At 54.0% G+C, this 24,988-nt stretch overlaps 1 protein-coding gene across 1 annotated transcript; it reads left to right on the top strand.

Moving 5' to 3' along the window:
• Window positions 1-255: 255 nt before the first annotated feature.
• LOC144954109 (protein BANP-like) lies at window positions 256-24,681 on the top strand (the record flags this gene model as incomplete). The annotated part of the gene is made up of 8 exons (XM_078884684.1): window positions 256-336; window positions 11,798-11,992; window positions 19,343-19,537; window positions 20,861-21,065; window positions 21,569-22,003; window positions 22,598-22,665; window positions 23,220-23,393; window positions 24,577-24,681. Coding segments are annotated over exons 1-8 (1,458 nt in total), but the record flags the coding sequence as incomplete, so codon positions are not given.
• Window positions 24,682-24,988: the final 307 nt, after the last annotated feature.

Below are 24,988 nucleotides of genomic sequence, written 5' to 3'. Positions count from 1 at the left end.
AAAGATACTAAGAGGAAGCAACAAAATATGTCAATGCAGCGGAGCAAAGCATCCATTCTCTGCGGAGAATACAATGCCAGTGAGTGGAACGCGGTCTGAAAGTCACCGTAAACGTGAACACAATCAGTTAAGATCCGAAATGGTTTATTACGTCCTTCCAATGATTGCTAAGCCAGAATCCATCTTCTCGGTTGAAATTGTCTCTGTGTTTATATATGTGGATAGCCTCATGAACGAATCTCTCATGGTAGCCAGATGGCTCCGCCGCTGAAGCGCCCGCGCTTCCAGGTCTTCGCCGGCACCAGCAGAGAGGTGACGGATGACGCCAGCCTCAGGGTCAGAACCATCACACAGCAGAGTCGTAGACTCATCACACAGCAGAGACCCATAGACTCATCACACAGCAGAGACCCATAGACTCATCACATAGCAGAGACCCACAGACTCATCACACTGCAGAGAGCCAAAGACTCATCACACAGCAGAGAGCCAAAGACTCATCACACAGCAGAGAGCCATAGACTCATCACACAGCAGAGACCCATAGACTCATCACACAGCAGAGAGCCATAGACTCATCACACAGCAGAGAGCCATAGACTCATCACACAGCAGAGAGCCATAGACTCATCACACAGCAGAGAGCCATAGACTCATCACACAGCAGAGAGCCATAGACTCATCACACAGCAGAGACCCATAGACTCATCACACAGCAGAGAGCCACAGACTCATCACACAGCAGAGACCCATAGACTCATAACACAGCAAAGACCCATAGACCCATCACACGGCAGAGAGCCATAGACCCATCACACGGCAGAAAGCCATAGACTCATCACACGGCAGAGACCCATAGACCCATCACACGGCAGAGAGCCATAGACTCATCACACGGCAGAGAGCCACAGACTCATCACACAGCAGAGAGCCATAGACTCATCACACAGAGACCCACAGACTCATCACACAGCAGAGTCCCACAGACTCATCACACAGCAGAGACCCACAGACTCATCACACAGCAGAGACCCACAGACTCATCACACAGCAGAGACCCATAGACTCATCACACAACAGAGACCCACAGACTCGCACACAGAGACCCACAGACTCGCACACACAGACACCCACAGACTCATCACACACAGAGACCCACAGACTCACACACAGAGACCCATCGACTCATCAAACAGCAGAGACCCACAGACTCATCACACAGACCCGCAGACTCATCACACACAGAGACCCACTGACTCATCACAAAGCAGAGACCCATAGACTCATCACACAGCAGAGAGCCATAGACTCATCACACAACAGAGACCCACAGACTCGCACACAGAGACCCACAGACTCGCACACACAGACACCCACAGACTCATCACACACAGAGACCCACAGACTCACACACAGAGACCCATAGACTCATCACACGGCAGAGACCCACAGCCTCATCACACAGCAGAGAGCCATAGACTCATCACACGGCAGAGACCCACAGACTCATCACACAGCAGAGAGCCACAGACTCATCACACAGCAGAGAGCCATAGACTCATCACACAGAGACCCACAGACTCATCACACAGCAGAGACCCATAGACTCATCACACACAGAGACCCACAGACTCATCACACACAGACTCACAGACTCATCACACAGCAGAGACCCACAGACGCGCACACAGCAGAGACCCATAGACTCACACACAGAGACCCATAGACTCACACAATAGAGACCCACAGACTCATCACACAGCAGAGACCCATAGACTCATCACACAACAGAGACCCACAGACTCGCACACAGAGACCCACAGACTCGCACACAGAGACCCACAGACTCGCACACACAGAGACCCACAGACTCATCACACACAGAGACCCATAGACTCACACAGCAGAGATCCACAGACTCACACACAGAGACCCATAGACTCATCACACGGCAGAGATCCACAGACTCATCACACAGCAGAGACACCCACAGACTCATCACACACAGACACCCACAGACTCATCACACACAGACACCCACAGACTCATCACACACAGACACCCACAGACTTACACAGCAGAGACCCACTGACTCATCACAAAGCAGAGACCCATAGACTCATCACACAGCAGAGAGCCATAGACTCATCACACAGCAGAGAGCCATAGACTCATCACAAAGCAGAGAGCCATAGACTCATCACACAGCAGAGAGCCATAGACTCATCACACAGCAGAGAGCCATAGACTCATCACACAGCAGAGACCCATAGACTCATAACACGGCAGAGACCCATAGACTCATCACACGGCAGAGACCCATAGACTCATCACACGGCAGAGACCCATAGACTCATCACACGGCAGAGAGCCACAGACTCATCACACGGCAGAGACCCACAGACTCATCACACGGCAGAGACCCATAGACTCATAACACGGCAGAGACCCATAGACTCATCACACAGCAGAGAGCCACAGACTCATCACACAGCAGAGAGCCATAGACTCATCACACAGAGACCCACAGACTCATCACACAGCAGAGACCCATAGACTCATCACACACAGAGACCCACAGACTCATCACACAGACTCACAGACTCATCACACACAGAGACCCACAGACTCATCACACACATAGACCCACAGACTCATCACACACAGACCCACAGACTCACACACACAGAGACCCATAGACTCACACACAGAGACCCATAGACTCACACAATAGAGACCCACAGACTCATCACACAGCAGAGACCCATAGACTCATCACACAACAGAGACCCACAGACTCGCACACAGAGACCCACAGACTTGCACACACAGAGACCCATAGACTCACACAGCAGAGATCCACAGACTCACACACAGAGACCCATAGACTCATCACACGGCAGAGATCCACAGACTCATCACACAGCAGACACCCACAGACTCATCACACACAGACACCCACAGACTCATCACACACAGACACCCACAGACTCATCACACACAGACACCCACAGACTTACACAGCAGAGACCCACTGACTCATCACAAAGCAGAGACCCATAGACTCATCACACAGCAGAGAGCCATAGACTCATCACACAGCAGAGAGCCATAGACTCATCACACAGCAGAGAGCCATAGACTCATCACACAGCAGAGAGCCATAGACTCATCACACAGCAGAGAGCCATAGACTCATCACACAGCAGAGAGCCATAGACTCATCACACAGCAGAGAGCCATAGACTCATCACACAGCAGAGAGCCATAGACTCATCACACAGCAGATACCCATAGACTCATCACACAGCAGAGAGCCACAGACTCATCACACAGCAGAGACCCATAGACTCATCACACGGCAGAGACCCGTAGACTCATCACACGGCAGAGACCCGTAGACCCATCACACGGCAGAGAGCCATAGACTCATCACACGGTAGAGACCCACAGACTCCTCACACGGCAGAGACCCATAGACTCATCACACAGCAGAGACCCACAGACTCATCACACAGCAGAGAGCCACAGACTCATCACACAGCAGAGAGCCATAGACTCATCACACAGAGACCCACAGACTCATCACACAGCAGAGACCCACAGACTCACACAGCAGAGACCCATAGACTCACACACAGAGACCCATAGACTCACACAATAGAGACCCACAGACTCATCACACACAGACACCCACAGACTCACACATCAGAGACCCACTGACTCATCACAAAGCAGAGACCCATAGACTCATCACACAGCAGAGAGCCACAGACTCATCACACAGCAGAGACCCATAGACTCATAACACAGCAGAGACCCATAGACTCATCACACGGCAGAGACCCATAGACTCATCACACGGCAGAGAGCCATAGACTCATCACACGGCAGAGACCCACAGACTCATCACACGGCAGAGACCCATAGACTCATCACACGGCAGAGACCCATAGACTCATCACACGGCAGAGACACATAGACTCATCACACAGCAGAGACCCACAGACTCATCACACAGCAGAGACCCACAGACTCATCACACAGGAGAGATCCACAGACTCATCACACAGCAGAGACCCATAGACTCATCACACAACAGAGACCCACAGACTCGCACACAGAGACCCACATACTCGCACACACAGAGACCCACAGACTCATCACACAGAGACCCATCGACTCATCAAACAGCAGAGACCCACAGACTCATCACACAGACCCGCAGACTCATCACACACAGAGACCCACAGACTCGCACACACAGAGACCCATAGACTCACACAGCAGAGATCCACAGACTCACACACATAGACCCATAGACTCATCACACGGCAGAGATCCACAGACTCATCACACACAGACACCCACAGACTCGTCACACACAGACACCCACAGACTCATCACACACAGACACCCACAGACTCACACAGCAGAGACCCACTGACTCATCACAAAGCAGAGACCCATAGACTCACACAGCAGAGAGCCATAGACTCATCACACAGCAGAGACCCATAGACTCATCACACAGCAGAGACCCATAGACTCATCACACGGCAGAGACCCACAGCCTCATCACACAGCAGAGAGCCATAGACTCATCACACGGCAGAGACCCACAGACTCATCACACAGCAGAGAGCCACAGACTCATCACACAGCAGAGAGCCATAGACTCATCACACAGAGACCCACAGACTCATCACACAGCAGAGACCCATAGACTCATCACACACAGAGACCCACAGACTCATCACACACAGACTCACAGACTCATCACACACAGAGACCCACAGACTCATCACACAGCAGAGACCCACAGACGCGCACACAGCAGAGACCCACAGACTCACACACACAGAGACCCATAGACTCACACAATAGAGACCCACAGACTCATCACACAGCAGAGACCCATAGACTCATCACACAACAGAGACCCATAGACTCACACAGCAGAGATCCACAGACTCACACACAGAGACCCATAGACTCATCACACGGCAGAGATCCACAGACTCATCACACAGCAGAGACACCCACTGACTCATCACAAAGCAGAGACCCATAGACTCATCACACAGCAGAGAGCCATAGACTCATCACACAGCAGAGAGCCATAGACTCATCACACAGCAGAGACCCACAGACTCATCACACAGCAGAGAGCCACAGACTCATCACACAGCAGAGACCCATAGACTCATAACACAGCAGAGACCCATAAACTCATCACACGGCAGAGACCCATAGACTCATCACACGGCAGAGACCCATAGACTCATCACACGGCAGAGAGCCATAGACTCATCACACGGCAGAGACCCACAGACTCATCACACGGCAGAGACCCACAGACTCATCACACGGCAGAGACCCATAGACTCATCACACGGCAGAGACCCATAGACTCATCACACAGCAGAGACCCACAGACTCATCACACAGCAGAGAGCCACAGATTCATCACACAGCAGAGAGCCATAGACTCATCACACAGAGACCCACAGACTCATCACACAGCAGAGTCCCACAGACTCATCACACAGCAGAGACCCACAGACTCACACAGCAGAGACCCATAGACTCACACACAGAGACCCATAGACTCACACAATAGAGACCCACAGACTCATCACACGGCAGAGACCCATAGACTCATCACACGGCAGAGACCCACAGACTCATCACACAGCAGAGAGCCACAGACTCATCACACAGCAGAGAGCCATAGACTCATCACACAGAGACCCACAGACTCATCACACACAGACTCACAGACTCATCACACACAGAGAACCAAAAACTCATCACACACAGAGACCCACAGACTCATCACACACAGACCCACAGACTCACACACACAGAGACCCATAGACTCACACACAGAGACCCATAGACTCACACAATAGAGACCCACAGACTCATCACACAGCAGAGACCCATAGACTCATCACACAACAGAGACCCACAGACTCGCACACAGAGACCCACAGACTCGCACACACAGAGACCCATAGACTCACACAGCAGAGATCCACAGACTCACACACAGAGACCCATAGACTCATCACACGGCAGAGATCCACAGACTCATCACACAGCAGACACCCACAGACTCATCACACACAGACACCCACAGACTCATCACACACAGACACCCACAGACTCATCACACACAGACACCCACAGACTTACACAGCCGAGACCCACTGACTCATCACAAAGCAGAGACCCATAGACTCATCACACAACAGAGAGCCATAGACTCATCACACAGCAGAGAGCCATAGACTCATCACACAGCAGAGAGCCATAGACTCAGCACGCAGCAGAGAGCCATAGACTCATCACACAGCAGAGAGCCATAGACTCATCACACAGCAGAGACCCATAGACTCATCACACAGCAGAGAGCCGTAGACTCATCACACGGCAGAGACCCATAGACTCATCACACGGCAGAGAGCCATAGACTCATCACACGGCAGAGACCCACAGACTCCTCACACGGCAGAGACCCATAGACTCATCACACGGCAGAGACCCATAGACTCATCACACAGCAGAGACCCACAGACTCATCACACAGCAGAGAGCCACAGACTCATCACACAGCAGAGAGCCATAGACTCATCACACAGAGACCCACAGACTCATCACACAGCAGAGTCCCACAGACTCATCACACAGCAGAGACCCACAGACTCACACAGCAGAGACCCATAGACTCACACACAGACCCATAGACTCACACACAGAGACCCATAGACTCACACACAGACACCCACAGACTCACACATCAGAGACCCACTGACTCATCACAAAGCAGAGACCCATAGACTCATCACACAGCAGAGAGCCACAGACTCATCACACAGCAGAGACCCATAGACTCATAACACAGCAGAGACCCATAGACTCATCACACAGCAGAGAGCCATAGACTCATCACACGGCAGACACCCATAGACTCATCACACGGCAGAGACCCACAGACTCATCACACGGCAGAGACCCATAGACTCACACTATGAGATCTCTTTTACCAGTGGCAAAATATAATAGTAGGTTTTTACCCTTTTAACTGGTACAAAACTGACACCTTTATTCAAGGCATCATGTTTGCAATGACCACAACACAAGTAGTCAAAAAAGCAAACAAAAAGAAGCAACTCTGATAAGGATGATAATATGCACTGTCCTTGAAGTTGATTGGCCCACACCCGAGACGGCTTTCTTTAGAGCCTAGTCCCCATTGGTGTAGGGCCAGATGACACCAGAAGGCGTACAACTCAAACACAGTGCAATATCAGAGTATTGAGAGCTCGGGGTAAGCATTTACACTATGAGATCTCTTTTACCAGTGGCAAAATATAATAGTATGTTTTTACCCTTTTAACTGGTACAAAACTGACACCTTTATTCAAGGCATCATGTTTGCAATGACCACAACACAAGTAGTCAAAAAAGCAAACAAAAAGAAGCAACTCTGATAAGGATGATAATATGCACTGTCCTTGAAGTTGATTGGCCCACACCCGAGACGGCTTTCTTTAGAGCCTAGTCCCCATTGGTGTAGGGCCAGATGACACCAGAAGGCGTACAACTCAAACACAGTGCAATATCAGAGTATTGAGAGCTCGTGCATATTATCATCCTTATCAGGGTTGCTTCTTTTTGTTTGCTTTTTTGACTACTTGTGTTGTGGTCATTGCAAACATGATGCCTTGAATAAAGGTGTCAGTTTTGTACCAGTTAAAAGGGTAACAACCTACTATAATACCCATAGACTCATCACACGGCAGAGACCCATAGACTCATCACACAGCAGAAAGCCACAGACTCATCACACAGCAGAGAGCCACAGACTCATCACACAGCAGAGACCCATAGACTCATCACACAACAGAGACCCACAGACTCGCACACAGAGACCCACAGACTCGCACACACAGAGACCCATAGACTCACACAGCAGAGATCCACAGACTCACACACAGAGACCCATAGACTCATCACACGGCAGAGATCCACAGACTCATCACACAGCAGAGACACCCACAGACTCATCACACACAGACACCCACAGACTCGTCACACGCAGACACCCACAGACTCATCACACACAGACACCCACAGACTCACACAGCAGAGACCCACTGACTCATCACAAAGCAGAGACCCATAGACTCATCACACAGCAGAGAGCCATAGACTCATCACACAGCAGAGACCCATAGACTCATCACACAGCAGAGACCCATAGACTCATCACACAGCAGAGAGCCATAGACTCATCACACAGCAGAGAGCCATAGACTCATCACACAGCAGAGAGCCATAGACTCATCACACAGCAGAGAGCCATAGACTCATCACACAGCAGAGAGCCATAGACTCATCACACAGCAGAGAGCCATAGACTCATCACACAGCAGAGAGCCATAGACTCATACAATAGACCCATAGACTCATAACACAGCAGAGACCCATAGACTCATAACACAGCAGAGACCCATAGACTCATCACACAGCAGAGAGCCATAGACTCATCACACAACAGAGACCCATAGACTCATCACACGGCAGAGACCCATAGACTCATCACACGGCAGAGAGCCATAGACTCATCACACGGCAGAGACCCACAGCCTCATCACACGGCAGAGACCCATAGACTCATCACATGGCAGAGACCCATAGACTCATCACACAGCAGAGACCCACAGACTCATCACACAGCAGAGAGCCATAGACTCATCACACAGCAGAGACCCACAGACTCATCACACAGCAGAGACCCATAGACTCATCACACACAGAGACCCACAGACTCATCACACACAGACTCACAGACTCATCACACACAGAGACCCACAGACTCATCACACAGCAGAGACCCACAGACTCATCACACAGCAGAGACCCACAGACTCGCACACAGCAGAGACCCACAGACTCACACACACAGAGACCCATAGACTCACACACAGAAACCCATAGACTCACACAATAGAGATCCACAGACTCATCACACAGCAGAGACCCACAGACTCATCACACAGCAGAGACCCACAGACTCATCACACAGCAGAGACCCATAGACTCATAACACGGCAGAGACCCATAGACTCATCACACGGCAGAGACCCATAGACTCATCACACGTCAGAGAGCCATAGACTCATCACACGGCAGAGACCCACAGACTCATCACACGGCAGAGACCCACAGACTCATCACACGGCAGAGACCCATAGACTCATCACACAGCAGAGACCCACAGACTCATCACACAGCAGAGAGCCACAGACTCATCACACAGCAGAGAGCCATAGACTCATCACACAGAGACCCACAGACTCATCACACAGCAGAGTCCCACAGACTCATCACACAGCAGAGACCCACAGACTCATCACACACAGACACCCACAGACTCACACATCAGAGACCCACTGACTCATCACAAAGCAGAGACCCATAGACTCATCACACAGCAGAGAGCCATAGACTCATCACACAGCAGAGAGCCACAGACTCATCACACAGCAGAGACCCATAGACTCATCACACAGCAGAGAGCCATAGACTCATCACACGGCAGAGACCCATAGACTCATCACACGGCAGAGACCCATAGACTCATCACACAGCAGAGAGCCATAGACTCATCACACGGCGGAGACCCACAGACTCATCACACGGCAGAGACCCACAGACTCGTCACACGGCAGAGACCCATAGACTCATCACACAGCAGAGACCCACAGACTCATCACACACAGAGACCCACAGACTCATCACACAGCAGAGACCCACAGACTCGCACACAGCAGAGACCCACAGACTCACACACACAGACCCACAGACTCACACACAGAGACCCATAAACTCACACACAGAGACCCATAGACTCACACAATAGAGACCCACAGACTCATCACACAGCAGAGACCCATAGACTCATCACACAACAGAGACCCACAGACTCGCACACAGAGACCCATAGACTCACACAATAGAGACCCACAGACTCATCACACACAGACACCCACAGACTCATCACACAGCAGAGACCCATAGACTCATCACACAGCAGAGACCCATAGATTCATCACACACAGAGACCCACAGACTCATCACACACAGACTCACAGACTCATCACACACAGAGACCCACAGACTCATCACACAGCAGAGACCCACAGACTCGCACACAGCAGAGACCCACAGACTCACACACACAGAGACCCATAAACTCACACACAGAGACCCATAGACTCACACAATAGAGACCCACAGACTCATCACACAGCAGAGACCCATAGACTCATCAAACAACAGAGACCCACAGACTCGCACACAGAGACCCACAGACTCATCACACACAGAGACCCACAGACTCACACACAGAGACCCATCGACTCATCAAACAGCAGAGACCCACAGACTCATCACACAGACCCGCAGACTCATCACACACAGAGACCCACAGACTCGCACACACAGAGACCCATAGACTCACACAGCAGAGATCCACAGACTCACACACAGAGACCCATAGACTCATCACACGGCAGAGATCCACAGACTCATCACACAGCAGAGACACCCACAGACTCATCACACACAGACACCCACAGACTCATCACAGAGACCCACAGACTCATCACAGAGACCCACAGACTCATCACAGAGACCCACAGACTCATCACAGAGACCGACAGACTCATCACAGAGACCCATAGACTCATCACATCGCAGAGACCCACAGACTCATCACAGAGACCCACAGACTCATCACATCACAGAGACCCACAGACTCATCACAGAGACCCACAGACTCATCACAGAGACCCACAGACTCATCACAGAGACCCACAGACTCATCACAGAGACCCACAGACTCATCACAGAGACCCACAGACTCATCACAGAGACCCACAGACTCATCACAGAGACCCACAGACTCATCACAGAGACCCACAGACTCATCACAGAGACCCACAGACTCATCACAGAGACCCACAGACTCATCACACAGCAGAGACCCACAGACTCATCACACAGCAGACCCACAGACTCATCACACAGCAGACCCACAGACTCATCACAGAGACCCATAGACTCATCACATCACAGAGACCCACAGACTCATCACAGAGACCAACAGACTCATCACAGAGACCCACAGACTCATCACAGAGACCCACAGCCTCATCACAGAGACCCACAGACCCATCACAGAGACCCACAGACTCATCACACAGCAGAGACCCACAGACTCATCACAGAGACCCATAGACTCATCACAGAGACCCACAGACCCATCACAGAGACCCACAGACCCATCACACAGCAGAGACCCACAGACTCATCACAGAGACCCACAGACTCATCACAGAGACCCACAGCCTCATCACAGAGACCCACAGACCCATCACAGAGACCCACAGACTCATCACACGGCAGAGATCCACAGACTCATCACACAGCAGAGACACCCACAGACTCATCACACACAGACACCCACAGACTCGTCACACGCAGACACCCACAGACTCATCACACACAGACACCCACAGACTCACACAGCAGAGACCCACTGACTCATCACAAAGCAGAGACCCATAGACTCATCACACAGCAGAGAGCCACAGACTCATCACACAGCAGAGACCCATAGACTCATAACACAGCAGAGACCCATAGACTCATCACACAGCAGAGACCCACATACTCAGTCTGCTTTCTGTCTGCCTCCCCCCCCGCGTCTCATGCCGTGCAGGCCCTGTTGGTGGACCTTCACGAGGCTGTGTGCGACCGCCTGGAGGCAATGGAGGCTCGGATCCTGGCCCACGTCGAGGAAAAGTTGAGCCTCGTGCTGCTGGGCAGGTACGCTGGCGGTGGCGGTGTGGCCGGGGCACCCACCGTGTCGATGCAGGCCGGCTCACCCTGGGGCGTCATGCACTCGTCCATGAAAGTTCGCAGGTCGGCATTGGGTGCGGGAAGGTCGGAGAGAGACGTAGACTCATCACAGCAGAGACCCATAGACTCATCGCACAGCAGAGAGCCATAGACTCATCACACAGCAGAGACCCATATACTCATCACACAGCAGAGAGCCACAGACTCCCACAGAGACCCACAGACTCATCACAGAGACCCACAGACTCATCACAGGGACCCATAGACTCATCACATCGCAGAGACCCACAGACTCATCACAGAGACCCACAGACTCATAACATCACAGAGACCCACAGACTCATCACAGAGACCCACAGACTCATCACATCACAGAGACCCACAGACTCATCACATCACAGAGACCCACAGACTCATCACAGAGACCCACAGACTCATCACAGAGACCCACAGACTCATCACATCGACCCATAGACTCATCACAGAGACCCACAGACTCATCACAGAGACCCACAGACTCATCACAGAGACCCACAGACTCATCACAGAGACCCACAGACTCATCACAGAGACCCACAGACTCATCACAGAGACCCACAGACTCATCACAGAGACCCACAGACTCATCACAGAGACCCACAGACTCATCACAGAGACCCACAGACTCATCACACAGCAGAGACCCACAGACTCATCACACAGCAGACCCACAGACTCATCACACAGCAGACCCACAGACTCATCACACAGCAGACCCACAGACTCATCACAGAGACCCATAGACTCATCACATCACAGAGACCCACAGCCTCATCACAGAGACCCACAGACCCATCACAGAGACCCACAGACTCATCACACAGCAGAGACCCACAGACTCATCACAGAGACCCATAGACTCATCACAGAGACCCATAGACTCATCACAGAGACCCACAGACCCATCACAGAGACCCACAGACTCATCACACAGCAGAGACCCACAGCCTCATCACAGAGACCCACAGACTCATCACACAGCAGAGAGCCACAGACTCATCACACAGCAGAGACCCATAGACTCATCACACAACAGAGACCCACAGACTCGCACACAGAGACCCACAGACTCGCACACACAGAGACCCATAGACTCACACAGCAGAGATCCACAGACTCACACACAGAGACCCATAGACTCATCACACGGCAGAGATCCACAGACTCATCACACAGCAGAGACACCCACAGACTCATCACACACAGACACCCACAGACTCGTCACACGCAGACACCCACAGACTCATCACACACAGACACCCACAGACTCACACAGCAGAGACCCACTGACTCATCACAAAGCAGAGACCCATAGACTCATCACACAGCAGAGAGCCATAGACTCATCACACAGCAGAGACCCATAGACTCATCACACAGCAGAGACCCATAGACTCATCACACAGCAGAGAGCCATAGACTCATCACACAGCAGAGAGCCATAGACTCATCACACAGCAGAGAGCCATAGACTCATCACACAGCAGAGAGCCATAGACTCATCACACAGCAGAGAGCCATAGACTCATCACACAGCAGAGAGCCATAGACTCATCACACAGCAGAGAGCCATAGACTCATACAATAGACCCATAGACTCATAACACAGCAGAGACCCATAGACTCATAACACAGCAGAGACCCATAGACTCATCACACAGCAGAGAGCCATAGACTCATCACACAACAGAGACCCATAGACTCATCACACGGCAGAGACCCATAGACTCATCACACGGCAGAGAGCCATAGACTCATCACACGGCAGAGACCCACAGCCTCATCACACGGCAGAGACCCATAGACTCATCACATGGCAGAGACCCATAGACTCATCACACAGCAGAGACCCACAGACTCATCACACAGCAGAGAGCCATAGACTCATCACACAGCAGAGACCCACAGACTCATCACACAGCAGAGACCCATAGACTCATCACACACAGAGACCCACAGACTCATCACACACAGACTCACAGACTCATCACACACAGAGACCCACAGACTCATCACACAGCAGAGACCCACAGACTCATCACACAGCAGAGACCCACAGACTCGCACACAGCAGAGACCCACAGACTCAGACACACAGAGACCCATAGACTCACACACAGAAACCCATAGACTCACACAATAGAGATCCACAGACTCATCACACAGCAGAGACCCACAGACTCATCACACAGCAGAGACCCACAGACTCATCACACAGCAGAGACCCATAGACTCATAACACGGCAGAGACCCATAGACTCATCACACGGCAGAGACCCATAGACTCATCACACGTCAGAGAGCCATAGACTCATCACACGGCAGAGACCCACAGACTCATCACACGGCAGAGACCCACAGACTCATCACACGGCAGAGACCCATAGACTCATCACACAGCAGAGACCCACAGACTCATCACACAGCAGAGAGCCACAGACTCATCACACAGCAGAGAGCCATAGACTCATCACACAGAGACCCACAGACTCATCACACAGCAGAGTCCCACAGACTCATCACACAGCAGAGACCCACAGACTCATCACACACAGACACCCACAGACTCACACATCAGAGACCCACTGACTCATCACAAAGCAGAGACCCATAGACTCATCACACAGCAGAGAGCCATAGACTCATCACACAGCAGAGAGCCACAGACTCATCACACAGCAGAGACCCATAGACTCATCACACAGCAGAGAGCCATAGACTCATCACACGGCAGAGACCCATAGACTCATCACACGGCAGAGACCCATAGACTCATCACACAGCAGAGAGCCATAGACTCATCACACGGCAGAGACCCACAGACTCATCACACGGCAGAGACCCACAGACTCGTCACACGGCAGAGACCCATAGACTCATCACACAGCAGAGACCCACAGACTCATCACACACAGAGACCCACAGACTCATCACACAGCAGAGACCCACAGACTCGCACACAGCAGAGACCCACAGACTCACACACACAGACCCACAGACTCACACACAGAGACCCATAAACTCACACACAGAGACCCATAGACTCACACAATAGAGACCCACAGACTCATCACACAGCAGAGACCCATAGACTCATCACACAACAGAGACCCACAGACTCGCACACAGAGACCCATAGACTCACACAATAGAGACCCACAGACTCATCACACACAGACACCCACAGACTCATCACACAGCAGAGACCCATAGACTCATCACACGGCAGAGATCCACAGACTCATCACACACAGACACCCACAGACTCATCACACACAGACACCCACAGACTCACACAGCAGAGACCCACTGACTCATCACAAAGCAGAGACCCATAGACTCATCACACAGCAGAGACCCATAGATTCATCACACACAGAGACCCACAGACTCATCACACACAGACTCACAGACTCATCACACACAGAGACCCACAGACTCATCACACAGCAGAGACCCACAGACTCGCACACAGCAGAGACCCACAGACTCACACACACAGAGACCCATAAACTCACACACAGAGACCCATAGACTCACACAATAGAGACCCACAGACTCATCACACAGCAGAGACCCATAGACTCATCAAACAACAGAGACCCACAGACTCGCACACAGAGACCCACAGACTCATCACACACAGAGACCCACAGACTCACACACAGAGACCCATCGACTCATCAAACAGCAGAGACCCACAGACTCATCACACAGACCCGCAGACTCATCACACACAGAGACCCACAGACTCGCACACACAGAGACCCATAGACTCACACAGCAGAGATCCACAGACTCACACACAGAGACCCATAGACTCATCACACGGCAGAGATCCACAGACTCATCACACAGCAGAGACACCCACAGACTCATCACACACAGACACCCACAGACTCATCACAGAGACCCACAGACTCATCACAGAGACCCACAGACTCATCACAGAGACCCACAGACTCATCACAGAGACCGACAGACTCATCACAGAGACCCATAGACTCATCACATCGCAGAGACCCACAGACTCATCACAGAGACCCACAGACTCATCACATCACAGAGACCCACAGACTCATCACAGAGACCCACAGACTCATCACAGAGACCCACAGACTCATCACAGAGACCCACAGACTCATCACAGAGACCCACAGACTCATCACAGAGACCCACAGACTCATCACAGAGACCCACAGACTCATCACAGAGACCCACAGACTCATCACAGAGACCCACAGACTCATCACAGAGACCCACAGACTCATCACAGAGACCCACAGACTCATCACACAGCAGAGACCCACAGACTCATCACACAGCAGACCCACAGACTCATCACACAGCAGACCCACAGACTCATCACAGAGACCCATAGACTCATCACATCACAGAGACCCACAGACTCATCACAGAGACCAACAGACTCATCACAGAGACCCACAGACTCATCACAGAGACCCACAGCCTCATCACAGAGACCCACAGACCCATCACAGAGACCCACAGACTCATCACACAGCAGAGACCCACAGACTCATCACAGAGACCCATAGACTCATCACAGAGACCCACAGACCCATCACAGAGACCCACAGACCCATCACACAGCAGAGACCCACAGACTCATCACAGAGACCCACAGACTCATCACAGAGACCCACAGCCTCATCACAGAGACCCACAGACCCATCACAGAGACCCACAGACTCATCACACGGCAGAGATCCACAGACTCATCACACAGCAGAGACACCCACAGACTCATCACACACAGACACCCACAGACTCGTCACACGCAGACACCCACAGACTCATCACACACAGACACCCACAGACTCACACAGCAGAGACCCACAGACTCATCACACACAGACACCCACAGACTCACACATCAGAGACCCACTGACTCATCACAAAGCAGAGACCCATAGACTCATCACACAGCAGAGAGCCATAGACTCATCACACAGCAGAGAGCCACAGACTCATCACACAGCAGAGACCCATAGACTCATCACACAGCAGAGAGCCATAGACTCATCACACGGCAGAGACCCATAGACTCATCACACGGCAGAGACCCATAGACTCATCACACAGCAGAGAGCCATAGACTCATCACACGGCAGAGACCCACAGACTCATCACACGGCAGAGACCCACAGACTCGTCACACGGCAGAGACCCATAGACTCATCACACAGCAGAGACCCACAGACTCATCACACACAGAGACCCACAGACTCATCACACAGCAGAGACCCACAGACTCGCACACAGCAGAGACCCACAGACTCACACACACAGACCCACAGACTCACACACAGAGACCCATAAACTCACACACAGAGACCCATAGACTCACACAATAGAGACCCACAGACTCATCACACAGCAGAGACCCATAGACTCATCACACAACAGAGACCCACAGACTCGCACACAGAGACCCATAGACTCACACAATAGAGACCCACAGACTCATCACACACAGACACCCACAGACTCATCACACAGCAGAGACCCATAGACTCATCACACGGCAGAGATCCACAGACTCATCACACACAGACACCCACAGACTCATCACACACAGACACCCACAGACTCACACAGCAGAGACCCACTGACTCATCACAAAGCAGAGACCCATAGACTCATCACACAGCAGAGACCCATAGATTCATCACACACAGAGACCCACAGACTCATCACACACAGACTCACAGACTCATCACACACAGAGACCCACAGACTCATCACACAGCAGAGACCCACAGACTCGCACACAGCAGAGACCCACAGACTCACACACACAGAGACCCATAAACTCACACACAGAGACCCATAGACTCACACAATAGAGACCCACAGACTCATCACACAGCAGAGACCCATAGACTCATCAAACAACAGAGACCCACAGACTCGCACACAGAGACCCACAGACTCATCACACACAGAGACCCACAGACTCACACACAGAGACCCATCGACTCATCAAACAGCAGAGACCCACAGACTCATCACACAGACCCGCAGACTCATCACACACAGAGACCCACAGACTCGCACACACAGAGACCCATAGACTCACACAGCAGAGATCCACAGACTCACACACAGAGACCCATAGACTCATCACACGGCAGAGATCCACAGACTCATCACACAGCAGAGACACCCACAGACTCATCACACACAGACACCCACAGACTCATCACAGAGACCCACAGACTCATCACAGAGACCCACAGACTCATCACAGAGACCCACAGACTCATCACAGAGACCGACAGACTCATCACAGAGACCCATAGACTCATCACATCGCAGAGACCCACAGACTCATCACAGAGACCCACAGACTCATCACATCACAGAGACCCACAGACTCATCACAGAGACCCACAGACTCATCACAGAGACCCACAGACTCATCACAGAGACCCACAGACTCATCACAGAGACCCACAGACTCATCACAGAGACCCACAGACTCATCACAGAGACCCACAGACTCATCACAGAGACCCACAGACTCATCACAGAGACCCACAGACTCATCACAGAGACCCACAGACTCATCACAGAGACCCACAGACTCATCACACAGCAGAGACCCACAGACTCATCACACAGCAGACCCACAGACTCATCACACAGCAGACCCACAGACTCATCACAGAGACCCATAGACTCATCACATCACAGAGACCCACAGACTCATCACAGAGACCAACAGACTCATCACAGAGACCCACAGACTCATCACAGAGACCCACAGCCTCATCACAGAGACCCACAGACCCATCACAGAGACCCACAGACTCATCACACAGCAGAGACCCACAGACTCATCACAGAGACCCATAGACTCATCACAGAGACCCACAGACCCATCACAGAGACCCACAGACCCATCACACAGCAGAGACCCACAGACTCATCACAGAGACCCACAGACTCATCACAGAGACCCACAGCCTCATCACAGAGACCCACAGACCCATCACAGAGACCCACAGACTCATCACACGGCAGAGATCCACAGACTCATCACACAGCAGAGACACCCACAGACTCATCACACACAGACACCCACAGACTCGTCACACGCAGACACCCACAGACTCATCACACACAGACACCCACAGACTCACACAGCAGAGACCCACTGACTCATCACAAAGCAGAGACCCATAGACTCATCACACAGCAGAGAGCCACAGACTCATCACACAGCAGAGACCCATAGACTCATAACACAGCAGAGACCCATAGACTCATCACACAGCAGAGACCCACATACTCAGTCTGCTTTCTGTCTGCCTCCCCCCCCGCGTCTCATGCCGTGCAGGCCCTGTTGGTGGACCTTCACGAGGCTGTGTGCGACCGCCTGGAGGCAATGGAGGCTCGGATCCTGGCCCACGTCGAGGAAAAGTTGAGCCTCGTGCTGCTGGGCAGGTACGCTGGCGGTGGCGGTGTGGCCGGGGCACCCACCGTGTCGATGCAGGCCGGCTCACCCTGGGGCGTCATGCACTCGTCCATGAAAGTTCGCAGGTCGGCATTGGGTGCGGGAAGGTCGGAGAGAGACGTAGACTCATCACAGCAGAGACCCATAGACTCATCGCACAGCAGAGAGCCATAGACTCATCACACAGCAGAGACCCATATACTCATCACACAGCAGAGAGCCACAGACTCCCACAGAGACCCACAGACTCATCACAGAGACCCACAGACTCATCACAGAGACCCATAGACTCATCACATCGCAGAGACCCACAGACTCATCACAGAGACCCACAGACTCATAACATCACAGAGACCCACAGACTCATCACAGAGACCCACAGACTCATCACATCACAGAGACCCACAGACTCATCACATCACAGAGACCCACAGACTCATCACAGAGACCCACAGACTCATCACAGAGACCCACAGACTCATCACATCGACCCATAGACTCATCACAGAGACCCACAGACTCATCACAGAGACCCACAGACTCATCACAGAGACCCACAGACTCATCACAGAGACCCACAGACTCATCACAGAGACCCACAGACTCATCACAGAGACCCACAGACTCATCACAGAGACCCACAGACTCATCACAGAGACCCACAGACTCATCACACAGCAGAGACCCACAGACTCATCACACAGCAGACCCACAGACTCATCACACAGCAGACCCACAGACTCATCACACAGCAGACCCACAGACTCATCACAGAGACCCATAGACTCATCACATCACAGAGACCCACAGCCTCATCACAGAGACCCACAGACCCATCACAGAGACCCACAGACTCATCACACAGCAGAGACCCACAGACTCATCACAGAGACCCATAGACTCATCACAGAGACCCATAGACTCATCACAGAGACCCACAGACCCATCACAGAGACCCACAGACTCATCACACAGCAGAGACCCACAGCCTCATCACAGAGACCCACAGCCTCATCACAGAGACCCACAGACCCATCACAGAGACCCACAGACTCATCACACAGCAGAGACCCACAGACTCATCACAGAGACCCACAGTCTCGGTCTGATTTCTGCGTCCACCCCCCGCCCCTCCCCCCCACCTCCAGCGCTGTGCCGGGCCAGGGCCACTCACTCACTCACCCACCCACCCCACCCACCCACCCACCCCACCCCACCCCACCCACCCACCCCACCCCACCCACCCACCCACTCACCCCACCCCACCCACCGACCCACCCACCCCACCCCACCCACCCACTCACACACTCACCCACTCACCCACCCACTCACCACCCCTCTCCTCCATCCACTCACCCACCCACCCACCCACTCCCGCATGGCACTTGGCTGGGCGACCAGTCAAATTTAAATCTTCGCGTGCGCTGCCCCATCGCCCCGGGGGCCCTCCTGCACATCACCGCCACTTGCCGCACGCCCAGGAAGATGGCACTCACCCTCCTGGACCACCTCTTCGATCGCGAGGTGCAGGCCACCAGCAACTTGTCGGGTCGCGGGCACCACGGCAAGAAGCAGCTGGACCCGCTCATGGTCGACGGCATCCGCTGTGAGTTGCGGTGGTGGTGGGTGGTGGTGGTGGGGTGGGGGGAGGGTGTGGTGGTGGGTGGTGGTGGTGGGGTGGGGGGAGGGTGTGGTGGTGGTGGGTGGTGGTGGGGTGGGGGGAGGGTGTGGTGGTGGTGGGTGGTGGTGGTGGTGGAGTGGGTGGAGGGTGTGGTGGTGGTGGGGTGTGAGTGGGGTGGGGTGGGTGGGTGCGTGGGTGGGGTGGTGGTGGTGATGGTGCGGTGGTGGTGGCTGGTGTGTAGGGGGGAGGGGGTGGACGGGTAGGGAGTGAGTGGGGTGGGTGGAGTGGGTTGTGGGGGGTGTTAGTGGGAGTGTCCCATTGAATACTCACAAATTGTAACCTCCCTCCCTCCATCCTCCACCACCACCACCACCTGCACCACCACCACCACGACGACCACAACAACCACCACCTGCACCACCACCACCTGCACCACCTGCACCACCACCACAACAACCACCACCACCACCATGCCGACCGTGACGCAGGCCACTTAATCTACAAGTTCGGCATCACTGAGGGCGACTGGTGCCGCATAAAACTTGCCATAGATACAAAATGCCGCTCCGCCTGGCGTCGCAAGCAGCTCGGCAAGAGCTGCACAGTTAAGGGCCGCAGGGGCACCGGCGGCACTCGCGGCACCAGCGGCACCGGCGGCACCGGCGGCACTCGCGGCACCAGCGGCACCGGCGGCATTCGCGGGACCGGCGGCACCAGCGGCACTCGCGGCACCGGCGGGACCGGCGGCACCAGCGGCACCGGCGGGACCGGCGGCACCGGCGGCACCGGCGGCACCGGCGGCACCGGCGGGACCAGCAGCACCAGCGGGACCAGCGGCACCAGCGGGACCAGTGGCACCAGCGGCACCAGCGGCACCGGCGTAGCGGGAGTCGCTGCTAAACACGGCGGCGGTGATGGGGGAGGTGAGGGTGGTGGTGTGTGGTGGTGATGAGGGTGGTGAGGGTGTTGGTGGTGGTGTGTGGTGATGCTGGTGAGGGTGGTGATGGTGGTGATGCTGATGCTGCTGATGTGTGGTGATGGCGGTGATGGTGGTTATGGCGATGGGGGTGGTGGTGATGGCGGTGATGGTGGTGATGGCGGTGATGATGATGATGATGGCGGTGATGGTGGTGATGGTGGTGATGGCGGTGATGGTGGTGATGGTGATGGCGGTGATGATGATGGTGGTGATGGCGGTGATGGCGGTGGTGATGGCGGTGATTGTGCTGATGGTGGTGATGTTGGTGGTGGCGGTGATGATGGTGGTGATGGCGGTGATGGCGGTCATGGCGGTGATGGTGGTGATGGCGGTAATGATGATGATGATGGTGGTGATGGCGGTGGTGATGGCGGTGCTGACGGTGATGGTGGTGATGGCGGTGCTGACGGTGATGGTGGTGATGGCGGTGGTGATAATGATGGTGGTGATAATGATGGTGGTGATAATGATGGTGGTGATGATGGTGGTGATGATGGTGATGATGGTGGTGATGGTGGTGACCTCCTTCCACCTCCAGGCGTCTGCAGGGAGGAGACGACGCAGCTGCACAGCTACACGCTGGCCAGCGGGCAGATCATACCCACGGTGAGTGGGTGAGTGGGTGGGTGAGGGGGTGAGTGGGTGGGTGAATGGGTGAGGGAGTGAGTGGGTGGGTGGGTGAGTGGGGTGGATGGGTGAGTGGGTGAGTGTGTGGTTGATTCCGTGGGTGGGTGGATGGGTGAGTGGGTGGGTGAGTGAGTGGGTGGGTGGGGTGAGTGAGTGGGTGGGTGGGGTGAGTGAGTGGGTGGGGTGAGTGAGTGGGTGGGGTGAGTGAGTGGGGTGAGTGAGTGGGTGAGTGGGGTGGTTGAGTGAGTGGGGTGGGTGAGTCAGTGGGTGATTGAGTGAGTGGGGTGGGTGAGTGAGTGGGGTGGATGAGTGGGTGGGGTGAGTGAGTGGGGTGGGTGAGTGGGTGGGTGAGTGGTGTGGTTGAGTGGGTGGGCGAGTTGGTGGGTGAGTTGGTGAGTGAGTGGGTGGGGTGGGTGAGTGAGTCGTTCACCTCACCGTACCATCTGCACTGTACCATCTGCACCGTACCATCTGCACTGTACCATCTGTACCATGCCGTCTGGACCGTACCTCTCCCCCCCCCCCCGCGACAGCTGATTGCGGAGACAGCCGGTGACGCGAGCGGCGCTGCCGGTGACGCCACCACCACCACCGCCCTGCCGGCCAGCTCCATCCAGGGGCAGTACATGCAGCTGGCGCCCGCTGGCGGCGGCAGTGACGGTGACGACGGCCGAGACGGAGGGCACGATGGAGTAGTCGTGGCCACGGTGAGTGACCAGGGAGGAGATCGCAACCACAACCCCCCCTCCCCCCCTTCCTACTTATACACTCACACAGCCACTCATTCACTCAGCCACTCACTCAGCCACCCACTCACACACTCACTCACTCAGCCACTCACTCAGCCATCCACTCACTCACACAGCCACTCACTCACCCACTCACTCACACAGCCACTCACTCACCCACTCACTCACACAGCCACTCACTCACTCATCCACTCACCCACCCACTCACTCAATCACTCACTCACACAGCCACTCACTCACTCACTCACCCACTCACTCAGCCACTCACTCACTCACACAGCCACTCACTCACTCATCCACACACCCACTCAGCCACTCACCCACTCACTCATTCACTCAATCACTCACTCACACAGCCACTCACTCACTCAGCTACTCACTCAATCACCCACTCACTCAGCCACTCACACAGTCACTCACTCACTCAGCCCCTCACTCAGCCACTCACTCACTCACACAGCCACACACTCACTCATACACTCAACCACTCAGCCACTCACCCACTCATACACTCACTCAATCACCCACTCACTCAGCCACTCACATAGCCACACAGCCACTCACTCACACACTCAACCACTCACCCACTCAGCCACTCACTCAGCCACTCACTCACTCACTCACCCACCCAATCACTCAGCCACTCACTCACTCAGCCACTCAACCACTCACTCAGCCATTCAGCCACTCACTCAGCCACCCACTCAGCCACTCACTCACTCACTCAGCCACCCACCCACTCACTCACACAGCTGCTGGTGTTGGCCTTGAGCAGGAATCAAACTCGGGCAATGGCCGGGCTCATAGCCCAGCGCTCCGCTAACCGCTGTTACACCCACCGCTCCCCACAACAAACAACAACAAATAACAAGAACAACAAACAACAACAAACAACAACAAAAACAAACGCCTTTCTCCGCAAAGTGGCGGTGACGTCACTGCAGTGCTTGTGCCAGGCTAGGTGCACGTTATAAGGTCACGTGAAGTGTCAAGAACACGCACACTCACTCTCGAACCCACTAACTTCACCCCCACCCCCACCACCACCCCTTCCACCACCCCCACCACCACCACCACCACCCCCACAATCAATCCCCAACCCCACCACCCCCACCACCACCCCCACCACCACCACCACCAGCAGCACCACCAGCATCTGCAGCAGCACCAGCAGCTGGGCCTGGTGGAGGCGGACCAGATTCACATCCACCAAGGCACCCCCGCCACCACCCCCGCCACCACCCCCGCCACCACCCCCGCCACCACCCCCGCCACCACCCCCGCCACCACCCCCGCCCCCACCACCACCCCACCACCCCCACCACCGCCCCACCACCCCCCCACCACCCCCACCACAACACACCCACCAACCCCCCCACCCCCACCACCCCCCCCCACCCCCACCACCACAAATACCACCACCACCACCCCCTCACCACCACCTCCCCCCACCACCACCAGCAGCACCACCATCACCATCCCCCTACCCCCCCACCACCACCACCACCACCCCCACAATCAATCCCCCACCCCACCACCACCACCACCACCAC

The sequence above is a fragment of the Lampetra fluviatilis genome, unplaced genomic scaffold (genome assembly GCF_964198595.1).
Source record: "Lampetra fluviatilis unplaced genomic scaffold, kcLamFluv1.1 SCAFFOLD_220, whole genome shotgun sequence".
NCBI classification, from domain to species: Eukaryota; Metazoa; Chordata; class Hyperoartia; order Petromyzontiformes; family Petromyzontidae; genus Lampetra; species Lampetra fluviatilis.
This window is presented reverse-complemented; position numbering and strand designations above follow the sequence as displayed.